This window comes from Eschrichtius robustus, chromosome 1 (assembly GCF_028021215.1).
Source record: "Eschrichtius robustus isolate mEscRob2 chromosome 1, mEscRob2.pri, whole genome shotgun sequence".
Taxonomy (NCBI): Eukaryota; Metazoa; Chordata; class Mammalia; order Artiodactyla; family Eschrichtiidae; genus Eschrichtius; species Eschrichtius robustus.
Window position 1 is genome coordinate 163,575,128 of NC_090824.1, and position 15,164 is coordinate 163,590,291.

General features: G+C 45.9%; 1 protein-coding gene across 5 annotated transcripts in view; it reads left to right on the plus strand.

Moving 5' to 3' along the window:
• The first annotated feature begins 1,143 nt into the window (after positions 1–1,143).
• The window catches only part of ZSCAN2 (zinc finger and SCAN domain containing 2), a 29,528-nt gene continuing 15,507 nt past the window's right edge, over positions 1,144–15,164 (plus strand). For 3 of the 5 annotated variants that reach the window (XR_011075698.1, XM_068558276.1, XM_068558256.1), the window contains exons 1-2: positions 1,144–1,245; positions 3,283–3,796. Coding sequence is in view for 4 of the 5 variants with exons in the window: in XM_068558276.1 (XP_068414377.1) it covers positions 3,391–3,796 (406 nt within the window). In the remaining variant the exon portion in view is untranslated. The other 2 variants (XM_068558248.1, XM_068558264.1) reach the window with 2 other exon arrangements.

A 15,164-nucleotide genomic window follows, 5' to 3' on the forward strand; every position in this document is an offset into this window, starting at 1 on the left:
TTCTTAATAATACTAAGAGCTTTTACGAGTAAATTCAATTTAAAAAAGGGAAGAAGAAAAGAACAGTCAGTTCATAGAAAATGAGATTAAAATCACCAATAATCATGAAACATTTCTCAAACGTCCATGAAATGAAAATTAAATTTTCATGAAAATGAAATTTAAATGAAAATTAAAACAAATGTAGTCATTTAATTGTGCATGCCCCCAATAATTGCTCTGTACAAAAATACACCACTGTTCTATCACAGGCCATTGAGAGTGTCTTTATCTCTTTTCTTATGTTTCTCCCTTGGGTTTCCAGGCAGTTACTCACCTGCTGTCATGGGGCAGCCATTTCTTTAAAAGCGCCAACCGTGGGAACCCCACAGTAGAGGCCAATCTCCCACTCTCACCTCCCAGTGCCGACACTGACAATAACGAACACTGGGTAAGTATTGATACTAAAATGGAGACTTCGGGCATGTGTGCTAGGGGCGGTGTCCCTGCCGAGGGAGGTGATGATGGGACGGGTTCCATGCAAGAGGAGATAGACGAAAGAATGGGAGTTCTGCTGCAGAAGAGGCGGGACAGGGCTTTCCTCCAAACCCTGAAACACCACGTGCGAAAACAAAGGGGTGTGCAAAAGCCAGGTGCAAGTGTGGATCTGCAAGCTGTGGGAGGGGCGCCGAGCTCGGCGGGAAGGGACTTCTCCCGCGCGGATTCCTTTCCTGCTCAGTGACTGCCTTCGGCCGTCGAGGGGCCTGACAAAATTACTTGCCTCACAGTTCACGGCTGAAAGGGAGCTTCCATTCAACTTTCCCTTTTCATAGACAACTATATGGAGGACTTAAAGAAGTGAAATGACCTGTCCCAGGTCACAGCTCTGGCCCACACTGGTGTCCTGACTGCCAGTCGTCAGATTTTCCTTTCTCTGGCCCTCCCGCACTGCGCAGGCTATCAATCCCAAACTCTGCTCCCTGCCCCCGCGGTCAGGGTCTGCTCGATGGACTACATCTCCCACAATGCCTTTGGCCCAGGCTCCCTCCCTCAGCCCGGCTGGGTCCGTATTCGCCAATAGGAAAGCAGAGTTTCCAGGTGCAGTTCTCGGTGGCCAATGAGCGCGGCGGAGGGCGGGCCTCTCCCGTCCATTGTTCTCGGTGCCCCTCGGGCTTGAGCCACCTTGACTCCGGAGGGGCCGGGCAGTGCCCGGGGGCCCTTTTGCGCGCGGAGCGACCGCGGGATTGGCATCTGGTCTCTGGAGAGGTGAGCCCGGAGAGCCAGAGCTGGAGCCGCGCGGGCCGGGAGAGTAGCCCGAGGCAAGGGGATAACGGGCCTGGAGCCAGTGCGGGCAGCCCTGTTGGGGGAGGGGCGTCGGGGGCTCTGTCCCCGTCCCGCGGGCCCCCGCTCTCCCGGTTTAGGCGCCCGGTTGGCTCCGCGACCGGACATGGACTCTTCTCCCTAGCGGTGAGCTCCGTGTACATCCAACCATGGGCGCAGAGTTTAGACTGGAAGGCACAGTGGACGACATCCCGAGCAGCTTATTTTACAGATGGGGAAACTGAGCTTCAGAGGGGGCGTGGCTTGCCCCAGGTGAGACAGCAAATTAACTGACTAGGAACGGTTTTCCCGGGCTCCCAGTTAAGAGTTGTGTTATACCTGTGTTTCTTTTAGCCATTTGGTGAATACATATTGAGAGCTTCGGTGTTTCCACTAGCTTTTCTTTTTTGTTCTTTAAAAAAAAAGTTTTTCCTTGCCTGTTTTTTTTGTGTGTGGGGTTATCTGAGTCTACGATGTAGTGATGATTTTTAAAAATAACTTTTCATTGCCTTTTAGTCTTTATTTTAAATAATTTGTAATTTCACTGCTCTCAACATTTTGTAGAATTTCTGTCCAGGTTTTTTTTTTTCCTTGTGTATGTGTTCATTTTTAAAAGGAATTGGGGTCATACTGTGTCTATGGTTTTTCTGCCTTGCTGGTTTTGTTTTTATCCATTAATTTTCATATTATGAGGATTATTTTAAATAATTAATAATAATTGTCAGCATAATTTTAAAAAATACATAGAGCAGAGTGCACAAATCCTAAATTTCATATGTATGCTCTTATGCAACCATTGTCAAATCAAGATATAGAACATTTACAGCTCCACTGAGCCCCTTCTCAGTAACAGTCCCTCAAAGGGTAGCCATTATTACATTAGCATAGGTTTTTTTTAAATTTTATTTATTTATTTATTTATTTAATTTATTTATTTTTGGCTGTGTTGGGTATTTGTTGCTGTGCGCGGCCTGTCTCTAGTTGCTGCAAGCGGGGGCTACTCTTCGTTGCAGTGAGCAGGCTTCTCATTGCGGTGGCATCTCTTGTTGGGGAGCATGGGCTCTAGGCGCGCGGGCTTAAGTAGTTGTGGCACACGGGCTCAGTAGTTGTGGCTCTCAGGCTCTAGAGCACAGGCTCAGTAGTCGTGGTGCACGGGCTTAGTTGCTCCGTGGCATGTGGGATCTTCCCGGACCACGGCTCGAACCCGTGTCCCCTGCATTGGCAGGAGGATTCTTAACCAGGGAAGTCCCACGTTAGCATAGTTTTTAATACATTTTACGGTATGAATGTGCCACAATTAACCATTCTCCTGCTGCTGGATTTTTAAGGTGTCAAGTTTTTTTTTGCAATTAGAAACAATGCTATGGTTGTGTGTCCTTGCAAATTAATTTCTCTTTACAAAGATGGTTATTTTAAAAAATAAATTCCTGAGAGGCCAAGGCTGGATCTAAGAGTACAAACATTTTAAAACTTCATATTTTAAAATATGGTAGTAATGCAGTTGAGGTATTTCCTTCCTTCCTTCCAGTGAGCGTCAAAGTGTCTTGACATCTGATCCTTTGCAAATCCTTGAGAGGTCCCCTTCAGATAAGAAGGATAGGTGTTATTAGCTCTACTTGTTAGGTGGTCAGTGAGGTTGTGTGAGAGTTGTATGTTAGGTCAAGGTCACTCTGCAGCAAGTCTGAACTGGCTTAGGGCAGGATAACTCAGTCCTGGGTTCTTGCGAGGACTTTGAATTTCTGATACTCATGCTTTGGTCTTTTGGAAAGAAAAATACTCTATTTTTTGTGCTTGTGATTCTTCTTAACTTCTCTTGCCATAGAGATGTTTTCAGGAATAAGCCATTTTTCCTTTAAGAGGGACAGGAAACTTCTGTTGATTTGCGGATGTAAGAATCATTTGGTGGCCTGACCTGGGCTGCTGTGAGTTAGATTGTTTTAGGACAGTTTACTTACTGATTCTAGTTCTCTTTCTCATTCTTAGCCAGACTCCTTGTTGAAATTTGAGGAGGGTGCTGTCTTCTCAGAGAGCCTGGCTGGAGAAGACTGAAGGTCAAGGTTAGAAGCCTGAGTGATTCCCCCCAGAACGTGGATGATGGCCTCGGAGGTGCCGAGAGTAACCACTCCCCTGAGCCCCTTAGTCCATGTCCCTCAAGAGGAAGATGACCAGGAGGAGGAGGTCGCCACCATGATCCTGGAAGACGACTCCTGGGTGCAGGAAGCTGTGCTGCAGGAGGATGGCCCTGAGTCGGAGCCCTTTCCCCAGAGCGCCGGCAAGGGCAGCCCCCATGAGGAGGTGGCCGGAGGGCCACAGGGTGCCCTTGGCCGTCTTCGAGAGCTCTGCCGGCGCTGGCTGAGGCCAGAGGTGCACACCAAGGAGCAAATGCTGACCGTGCTGCCAAGGGAAATTCAGGCCTGGCTGCAAGAGCATCGGCCCGAGAGCAGCGAGGAGGCGGTGGCCCTGGTGGAAGGTTTGACCCAGACCCTTCGGGACAGTGGTGAGATGCAGAACCTCGTAGGGAGAGGGTGGGAGCACCCCTCTGAGATGGAAGAGTGTGGTGTTTGCAGAGGAGGAGAAGGTGGTATCCAGGTCTGAGTTCGGGTCAGCCCCATCCCTTTACTCTGTCTGCAGGTGATCAGCACATTGTCACCCCAAAATGCCCTGGTTGTGTGCAGTGACAGTTCCAGAATTTCAGTATAAGAGGGGCTTAGAGGACTATTCTCAGAGCTAAATTTACGTAGTTAGCAGTTTTTTTGTGTGTAGTTGGAGTGGTTGGGAAGCTGATGGAGGTTATGGGGTGAGGGGCTGACGACCCCCATAAACCACCCCTTGGCACTTTTCACCTGGTTGTGCAATAAACTTCCAAATATTTAAGTTCCAGCAATTAGAAAAACCAAGTCCTGTATTAAAAAAGTGATTATTTTTGTGAAATCAAGGTGAATGACGAGTAAGCCAGCTAATAACTAGGGACTTATCTGTGGTATAAAGTCATCCCAGGCTCTTAAAAGAGTAATTCCAAACCTGAGCTTTTTGCAACAGTTAATGTTTGTCTCTTGTGTTATTAATACGTTGTGGGACCCATGCACACCGTTCAACTACTCTGCCTCCATCCTGGTCTTCAGTTGTAAACTGGACTGCCTTGATTACCAGATATTTACTTCAGATCTACCTGTGCCCCTAGGACTGTTTCAGGACCCCCGGGAACCAATGGCTGCCTTTGTGAAGATGTTCAGGGAACGGAGTGGGGAGAGGAGAGGAGAGGTCAGAGAAGGCTTCACAGAGGATGTGACACTTGAGCAGGAGTTGAGCTGGAGGGGGGTTTGGCAAGGCGCGGGGCAGGGGGAGGGTGTGGCATCCCAGTGGAGCTGAGGCTCAGAAGGGTGGACCGGTGTGGGATCGTTCAGATGACCATAAGGAAGGCTGGCTGATTGGAGTGGAAAGTGTGTTTTTAGGAAGCGGTAGGAAGTAGGGTCTGGGGGAAGACTGGGTGAGGCTTAGACCAAATGTCTTTGGCCTCAGCAAGTTCTAAACTAGGGCCCCAGGGGCATGGGAGGAAGCTGAGCTTAGCAACAGGATGCAGGTTTGATTACAGGAGGGAGAGGCCAGAGGGAGGAGAGCAGCCAGGAAGCCGTCTGGATGCTGGGTGGGCAGTGATAGGGGTGGGTCCAAGGTGGGGACTGCAGGGGAAGAGGAGGAGACTGGACGCATGTGAGAAAGAACTAATAGTAACCCTAGCCGGCATTGATGGATCCTTTTTGTGGGCCAGCCAGTGTGCCTAGCATCTGATATGCAAAACTCACGTAAACTCTCAGAGAGCCTGGCTGGAGAAGACTGAAGGTCAAGGTTAGAAGCCTGAGTGATTCCCCCAAGAACGTGGATGATGGCCTCGGAGGTGCCGAGAGTAACCACTCCCCTGAGCCCCTTAGTCCAGGTCCCTCAAGAGGAAGATGACCAGGAGGAGGAGGTCGCCACCATGATCCTGGAAGACGACTCCTGGGTGCAGGAAGCTGTGCTGCAGCTTGGAGACAAGTGGAATTATCATCACCGGGGAAGATAAGTGACTCCCTTAAGATCACGCAGCTAGTATGAGGCTGAACCAGGATGCCAGCTCAGGGGTCTGAGGACGTGGCTCATGTTCTTAAGCATTTCGTCACATCTGATGCAAAGTCATAGTTCCCGGTGGGATGTTGGAAAGAGGGGCTGCAGATGAGGACTAAGACAAAGGTGACTAACTCAGAGGCATCTAGTCTAGAGGATTCAGAAGGCTGGAAAGGGAAGGTGGTCTGGGGACAGAGTTGTAACAATGCCCAGGGACTTGGGAGATGTGAGTATAAAGCTGTCCTTCGGAGAAAAGGGCGGTCATGGAGGGCCACCTGTGAGCGCAGGCCTTCACTGAGCACCTTACATGTCCATCTCGCTGATAATCCCATGAGGTGGGCGGAACTGTCATTTTACAGATGAGGAAATTGAAGTTCAGCAAGGTCAAGCTCTTCCTTGAGGTCACACAGCTGGTGAGTGGTGGAGCCAGCATTCAAACTCCAGTCTGTTTGCTTCCATGTGTGTTTGGTAGATCCCAGGTTTTATTTGAAGCAAAATACCTGATTTTCTTTGGCCCTGAAAAATAGCTTTTAATTTTACTCTTCCTACTTAAAAAAGCGAAAGCCTCTCATCCTATTTAAAAACCTTGTTTACTATGTAACAAGTTTGTGATGAACCTCAGGCTCTTCAGTGAGATGCTGAAGAGAGGCCAGAGGGGTGGAAGGCTGAGGAGAAACCTCTGGGGTTACTGTTCAGTTGGGGAAGTCACAAAGCAGGGCTTCAAGTCTCATCAGGTGTCTCTGAGAAATGACAGGCTCCCACTGTGACAGCCCTCCCCACCTGGCTTGCTGGAGGGGCTTTGTGCCTTTCATCTTTCACGGGACATCCCGGATGGGGAATGTCCCACACTGAGTGGGCTTGTCAGTGCTCTCATTTCTGCCATTGAGATCGTCTTTGTTGGTTTTCATTTGTCTAACACATGCTCCTGACCTGCCTTATGATTACTCAGAGGAACCTCTGCAGTGATCTCCATCCCTTCTCAAACATTTACTCAACATAAGACCACTTGACCTCTAGTCTGTTTGTCCAGCTCGGGACCTTTGGTCACATTTACCCAGCACATTTTCAAGGCCTGGTTAGACAGTGGTTGTTTAATATTTGACTAGCAGGCACCTCTAGGTGTTCACAGTTAAAATATCTTATGATTCCAGTTGAGATTGGACCTATATTAATAGTTTAAATTGTAAAGCTCATCTCTCTTTGTGTTTCCTAAGGGCATTTTGATCCCCATACCCAGCTCTATTTCAGGCTCTTGGTATTTCACCTGAACTCTCGCAGCAGCCTCCAAAGGGAACCTGCCTTCGGCCTCTTTCCCCTGCATTGCTCCACTCCTACCTGAGTGATCGGGCACTCTGCTGCTTAAAAATCTTCTTGAGTTCCCCAGTGTCTCCAAATCAACCATGACCTCTTTGTTCTGCTTGCAGCCCGTGGCCCTGTGTGACCTGGCCCAGGTGCCCATGGCTGGTCCTCCTCTGATCCCCTTGCCACAGCTCTTGCTTCATTCAGACCAGATCTTGCTGTTTCTTGAACATAACCTGTACTTGCTGGCATTCACCTGTGCTCCTGAGTTTTGACTTGGAGTGGCCTTGTCCATCCCTGTGTGATAAAATCCTGGTCTTCCTTTGAGTGCACACTTTTGGAGACGTGCTCCATAAAGCTGTCCTTACTTCCGGCCCCTCTTTCCTGTCCCCAGTTCCACCCGCCTGAGAGCATCTCTGATCACCTCTGCTAGAAGTCATCTCCCCCAGAACATTTGGATTCTCCTCCGCTTTTGGCTTTGTATCGTATTCCGTCTTGTTTTCTATTTGTATGAATACTCATCTTATTTCTTCTAGGAACCTATAAAATCCCCAAAGTCAAGGAACCTATCTTTTTCTTAACCTTTTTTTTTTTTTTAAGCTCTCACAGTACCCAGCACAGTGCCCTATACATAGTGGGGACCCAGTAAGTATTGTCGGGATGAGGAAATGAATCCTTCCAGCCTCCCTGCAGGTGTGGAGAAGCTCACCTGCTGGGTCCATGAAGGAGGCAGATAGCTGCTTCCTTCCAGGCTTATCTGCCTCTCCTTGAGAAAGCCAAGCTAAGTTTTGTTTTAAAACAAAATGGGGACGGGACTTCCCTGGCGGTCCAGTGGTTGGGACTTCGCCTTCCAATGCTGGGGGTGCAGGGTCAGTCCCTGGTTGGGGAGCTAAGATCCCACATGCCTCGTGGCCAAAAAACCAAAACAAAAACAGGAGCAATACTGTAACAAATTCAAAGACTTTAAAAATGGTCCACATCAAAAATATCTTAAAAAAAAAAAAAATAAGGTCAAGCCCAAAGTTGGCAGAACGTAGCCAGGGATATTTCCAAATCTAGAAAGGGAGACTAGGTAGGACTGCAGCTTAGACCTGGGAGAATTCTCAGGCCAGTAGGCAAGTCAGGCAGCTTAGTCCAGCAAGAGAGCACCTACTCTTAGGTTTTTGTTCTTGGAAACTCTGTATTAATCCTTTGTTTATATTCAGCAAACTCAGTGATTAATCCTTTGTTTATATTCAGCAAACTCAGTGAATATTATCATATTTATGCTGTTAACAAAGATGTTTTTAAACATAGAGAACATGTTTCTGAGTATGGAGGTGGGTGCTATTGCCATTTCTCAAATTCCAAAGGCTCAAGGGTACCTCCCTTCATGGCCTGAGAATAAACCAGTAGGTGGCCTTTTTCACCTGTTGGTATCCAGCCAAACTGGTAGGAGTAGTCCATGGGACTGGCAGCATTTACTTGAAGGGACAAGCTTTGGATTTGGAAGCCTAAGGTATGGTGAATCCACACCCCAGGGAGGACATTTGCCTGGAGGTCTCTTGCACCGGGGAGCTGGTCTTGGATGTAGCCACCAGCGCACAAATGCCAGAGAAAATGAAACTGTTGTGGGCAGGACGTGGAAGCCGCAGTAGGGCATCACTGGTCCTGTGGAGACCATCCATCCAGTGATGTGCTCTTTCTTTTTATTTTTTTAAAAATAAATAAATTTATTTATTTATGTTTGGCTGCATTGGTTCTTCGTTGCTGTGTATGGACTTGCCCTAGTTGCGGCGAGCAGGGGCTACTCTTCCTTGCGGTGCATGAGCTCTAGGCACGCAGGCTTCAGTAGGTGTGGCTCGCGGGCTCTAGAGCGCAGGCTCAGTAGTTGTGGCGCACGGGCTTAGTTGCTCCGCGGCATGTGGGATCTTCCCGGACCAGGGCTCGAACCCGTGTCCCCTGCGTTGGCAGGTGGATTCCTAACCACTGCGCCACCAGGGAAGTCCTACGCTCTTTCTTTTTAGATGAGATTGGCCCACATGGTTCATGCCTGGCAGCTGTGTTTTTAGCCTGTGTTTCACAGGCCTGTTGAAAGACGATTTATGAAAAGCACTAGTTACCTGTGTTGCTGGTTACAAATTACTGATGTAAAACCCAATACACTTCCATTTTTTTTCTGGTGATTTTTTTCTGGTGAGAATGAGAACCCCAATTTTCCAGGGCAATCTTGAGTATAAAATATTTGTCCTTGTAAAGCATCAAAATGTCTCAAATTCCAATAGCTGGCAGCCAAACTATACTTCTCAGAATGTCTCACATCGGTCTGTAAGAGGCCTGGGCCCTGGGGCCAGAAGTCATTTCTCAAATTGTATGGCCTAATTTTCGGTTCAGAAAGTATAGTCACTAGAGTTGAGACAGCTTGTCCTTGAACTGTTCTCTAATTGCTCTACCCACCCTCATCTTACTTTCTGTATGAAGTAAGCGGAAAAATACCTTTAGAGCCCGGAGACCAGTGGACTCATGCCACAGCAGCCTCCCCAAGATAACCCCAGACCAGTGTGATTGCAGCATCAGGCTGAAAGGGGAAATGGTCCTCTCCTAACAGATTCTTCTTTTTTTTTGGCGGAATAGCATGGCTTGCAGGATCTTAGTTCCCCGACCAGGGATCGAACCCAAGCCCCCTGCAGTGGAAGCTCGGAGTCTTAGCCACTGGACCGCCAGGGAAGTCCCTAACAGATTCATTTTATCTCATAGAAGCCCCACCACCCGAAAAAGAAACTGCTGCCATCAGAGGGGAGCAAAGGGGAAATTATGGGGCTCAAAATTGATAGATTCGTGACATATAAATCCTCTGACCATTAGTGTGGGGTCCCTGTGCCATCAGCATCATCTGGAAGTGTGTTAAAAATGAAATCCCTGGGCCTCCCTTCAGACCTACTGAACCAGGAACTCTGGGGGCAGGGTCCAGCACGAGGGTTTAACAAGCCCTCCAGGTGATCGTGATTCAGCCACCAGTTTGAGAACCACTGTGCTAGACCTGTGGTTCTCAGACTTCTCACTGGGGTCCTGGAACCCACTCCAGGGATTCTGATTTTCTGATTTAGTTGGCATGGGGTGTGGCCCAGGCAAGGGAGTTTTGAAAGCTTCCCAGGTGGTTCTAAGATGCAGTGAAGTTTAAAAACCACTGCTCTAGAGCCTTGTTACTCAGAATGTGGTCCATGCACCAAAAACATAGGTGTCACCTGGGAGCTTGCTAGAAAGGCATACCTCAGTCTCAGCCCAGCCCCACTGAAGCAGAATCTGCATTTAGCAAGATCTCCAGGTGATTCATATGCACTATGAAGTTCGAGAAGCACTCCTCTAGACCAGTCAGGAATGGAGATTATCAACTTCAAACCTACTCTTGTCCAACAGGTGAGCTGAGAGTCACAGCTGGCCTCTCCAGCCATCCTCAGCATCACACCTGGCTTTTGGTGGGCACAGGCAGCAGCTTACCTATTTTGAGTTTGCTGGCCCAGCAAAAATGCTCCCTTGGTGACAGCAAATGAACAAATACTTTCATTTTTGTTAATAAGGGGAGTGAAGAGCGGTGCAGGGTTGTAAAGGTATACGTCTTTTTAAAGCCACGATTCTCAGTTTCAAAACAAAATCACTTTCAATTCACTTAAATATTTGAAGTGTGTACCATACAGAACTCTCAGAGATGTAACATTGTAACTGTTTGGCAATAATTCATTTAAACTGATAACAACTCCTTGCTGTTTTTGCCAGCGCTTTGTCTTTCAGGCAGTCAGAGCTCAGGGCGAACAACAGTCCCAGTCACTCAGGCGCTATCAGGTTCCCGCCAGTCTTGCCAGGGCAGCGCCCCGGTAGGAAGAGCCCCACTTGGGCATCAGCTGTATCAGAATTACAGGCCCACTTCTGCATTTTAGACCAGTGGCTCTGACCATGGTGTTGAGACACAGTGGTATGTTACAATCAGGGGGGAGGAACCTTACAAGAATTCTGAGCTTAACACACATTAAAGCACCAAAGTTTGTGACCAGTTATCTCATTGTTATAGATAAATTACAGCAAATTCAGGCTTATGCCCATATTGACAGCAATTTTCCTTACACTTATTCTGGTACGCTTTCTAGCATGGGAGAGAAAGCAGAGGCCTCTAGCCAGGCAGGGGGACACACGTGGCCCTGTGCATTCCATGGGAATGTGCTGTGCATGTGAGTCTAGAGCCCATGTCGAGGGCAGGAAAATACAAGATCCATTGATTTAGACCGATTTGCAATTGTCTAGTAAACAATAAGGGCCCTATGGCAATTCAGGAATCGTTCAGTGGATGGACCGTTCAGTGGATGGACCGTTCAGTGGATCGTATTTGGACAGTGGTCTGACCCTTTTGAAAAAACTAAAACTGGATCTGTACTTCACAAGTTACACAGAAATCAATTCCAGATGAGTTATAGATCTATACTGTAAAAGATCTGGAATCACCTATAGGAGAGTATTTTTGTAATCTTGCAGTGGGGTGGGACTTCTTAATCTTAAGCAAGACAGAAATCGTCAAAGCTAAATTGGACTCATAGAAACAGAAAAAAAGTCTTTTATATTAAAAAGATACTGTGGGGATTTCCCTGGTGGTGCAGTGGTTAAGAATCCACCTGCCAATGCAGGGGACATGGGTTCGAGCCCTGGTCTGGGAAGATCCCACATGCCGCGGAGCAACTAAGCCCGTGCGCCACAACTACTGAGCCTGCGCTCTAGAGCCCGTGAGCCACAACTACTGAGACTGCATGCCACAACTACTGAAGCCCACGTGCCTAGAGCCCGTGCTCCACAACAAGAGAAGCCACCGCAATGAGGAGCCCGCACACCGCAAAGAAGAGTAGCCCCTGCTCCCCTCAACTAGAGAAAGCATGTGTGCAGCAACGAAGACCCAACGCAGCCAAAAATAAATAAATAAATAAATAAATAAGATACTATGAACAAAGTTCAAAGACAATGCACAGACTGGGAGGAAATATCTGCAACAAAGTCTGCAGTGTAGCAGATAAGAGTCAAAATCTTGCTCTGTAAGAGCATGTACAATTCATAAGAAATTGTCAACCCAGTAGAATAGAAGGTAAAAGATATGATCCGGCAATTTAGAAATGAATAAAAACAAATTATATCCATATGAAAAGATGTTCAACCTTACAAATTACCAGGGAAATACCCATTAAAGCAAGATACTATTCTTTTGCCTGTTAGGCCATCAGAAATTGAATAGTGTTTCTAAGAATTCTCTGCCTTTTTGAGCATTAACTTCATCTTTTAAAATTAATTCCAGAATTTTTCTTGTAATGTATCAACTATTTTAAATTTGGTAAGAGTACATAAAATGATATATAAGAGCCATAAATTCTTTTTTCTTGTTATGGTGGTAAAATATATAACATAAAATTACCATTTTAACCATTTCTAGGTGTAGAGTTCAGTGGCATTAAGTACGTTCACATTGTTGTGCAGCCATCACCACTATCCATATCCAGAACTTTTTCCTCTTCCCAAACTGAAACTATACCCATTAACAGTAACTGCGGGCTTCCCTGGTGGCACAGTGGTTAAGAATCCGCCTGCCAATGCAGGGGACACGGGTTCGATTCCTGGTCCAGGAAGATCCCACATGCCGCAGAGCAGCTAAGCCTGTACGCCACAACTGCTGAAGCCCGCGTGCCTAGAGCCCGTGCTCCGCGACAAGAGAAGCCACCGCAATGAGAAGCCCACACACTGCAACAGAGTAGCCCTTGCTCACCACAACTAGAGAAAGCCCGCGCGCAGCAACGAAGACCCAACGCAGCCAAAAATAACTAACTAAAATCTATTTTAAAAAAACCCACGAACTCCCCTTCTCTCCCCACAACCCCTGGCAACCACCATTCTGCTTTCTGTCTCTATGAATTTGCTCTAGTAGTTTCGGGGGAGATCAAAACATTTAGAAAATGAGACCCCTTCTTTCCTATTTCCTTAATGCCTGACTCATCTCTGAGTTTTCTCTACTGGAGATCTGGCCGTCCAACCGCTTGCTCACAAGCCTGCTTCCTCAGAAGCCTGCCTCCCTGTATCCAGTCTCATCCACAAAATATGCTCATTTTGAAATAGCAAACACTCTTTCTACTGGTGAAGTTCCTTTTTAAAGAAAATTCCCAGCTCCTACCATCTCATCCCATCTCTACTCATTAACATGTTGATGAAGTCATTCCCCTTTTATCTGACCAAATCAGCTTCTGAGTTTTCACTTTCTTAATTGACCACCAACAAAAAAAGGAGAGAATTGCCTGCAGTTGAATGTACTCTATACTCTTGATTTCACCAGTGCCAGCTTTTCTTGAGGAGGAGCTTGGAGGAACCAGGATCCCTCATCCTTCCCAGCTCAGTGATTTTTTTTTCCCATTTGGAGGCCCTTGTTAAGGCAGATCACCCGAAGGGTGCTCTTTTCTGTCCTTTAGAAAGGCTCCCGTGCCTCTGTGTTATCAGAGATCAACCTTAAAAGAACTCTCAATCTTCCATTGGCCTTTGCTGGAGTATAACAGTCTTGAATCTTTGTCTACATAAAGGAGGATAGGACTGGTCCTTAAGCAGCAGACAGTGAGGGGGTTATTGGGTCTGGATTCTGCTCAGATGGGCCTCTGCAGTGAGGTGACAGAGGAAGATAATCACACAAATTAAGCATCATGTTTAAAGGCCTCCAGATTATAAAGGAATTCTCTCATATTCTTGTCTAATAGTTCAGTACTAATTTTTTTCCATTTAAATCTTTGATCTATTTGAGATTTGTCCTAGTATGGGTCCAACTGAAATTTTTCCATTTGACTTAACTGGTTGTTCCCAGCATCATGAATGCTGGTGTCTTTTGGATGTGGTGTCTTTTCTCCATGGATTTGAGAGGCTACCCTTATATTCAACATATGTTAAATTCCCACGGTCATAGAGATTTTTTTTTTCTGTTCCACTGGTCTGTCTATTCATGAGCCACCTGAATTAAATTCTGAATTCACATGTCTATTGAATCTATTTCTGGAGGTTTGGTTTTGTTTCATTGGTTTGATTGTCTATTAATGTTTTAATTACAGTAAGTCCCCTACATACAAACAAGTTCTGTTCCGAGAGCATGTTCATTAAGTCCAGTTTGTTCATTAAGTCCAACAAAGTTAGCCTAGGTACCCAACTAACACAATCGGCTATGTGGTATTGTACTGTAACAGGTTTATAATACTTTTCACACAAATAATACATAACAAACAAATAAACACAAAAAATAAAACATTTTTAATTTTAAAGTACAGTACCTTGAAAAGTACAGTAGTACAGTACAACAGCTGGCATCCAGGGGCACGTTCATGTCTTTGAAAGTTTGTAACTTGAAGGTTCGTATGTAGGGGACTTACTGTATTGAGATTTTATGTTTTAACATTTGACAGAGATAGTTGCTCCCTGCCTTACTCCCCTGATTTCAGTCCGTAATCTTATCTACAATAATTTTTATTTTTGTACTGTTAAAGACTCTTATACTTCAGTTACATGATTTGCCAGTTTTAAATGATAACCTTGGAACTCCCAGGTATACAGATGAGGCAGTTAATGAATATATCCTGTATCCCAGTTTCTTCCCCACAACCCCAATTTTGGTTAGCATGTCATTTCTACATGGCTGTGTAACGTTTACATTCTCTTTCTTCACTCTAATCGCCACAGTAGTTTTAGACATTGTTCTAAAGTTAAATGTATCTGTTCAGCCCCAGTCCTTTTGCTCTAGCATTGCCTTTGTCTCGTGGTTGACCGAAATTCATCTCCCAATAGTTTCCTCAAGAAGGGTCATAGGAACCATATTCTGCGAACTTGTGTATATTCAAAGCTGTTGGCCTGTAAACTTTATGCTTGAAGGACAGTTTTGTTGAACGTAAAATCCTTGACATCCGTTTTCTTTTCTTGCATGTCTTGTAGCTCTTGCTATATGATCTGCAGGGATTGAATGTTACCAGAGAGAAATTTGAGACTGGTTGATTTTCTTCCCCCATATAAGTGATTCGATCTTTTTACCTTGTTATCCCCTGTCTCATTAGTAACCACCCTGGGTTAGTTTTCCTTGGCACACAGTGTACCTTTCAAGGGTTCCTCTATCTTTTTTTTTTTTTTTTTTAATGTATTGATGTATTTAATTTTTTGACCACGGGGCACATGGGATCTTAGTTCCCCGACCAGAGATCGAACCTGCTCCCCTTGCATTGGAAGTGCAGAGTCTTAACCACTGGACTGCCAGGAAAGTCCCATCAAGGGTTCTTCTATCTTTATAGATTATACTTGAAGGATTTGTTCTATTCCTTTGGCTTAGTTTCATTTTTGAGAACTCTAGTTATATATTTATTGATTCTCCTTTTATCTCACTTTGGTTTCTGTCATTCTCTTTAATCTTTTTTTTTTAACTTTATTTTCTTTTTATACAGCAGGTT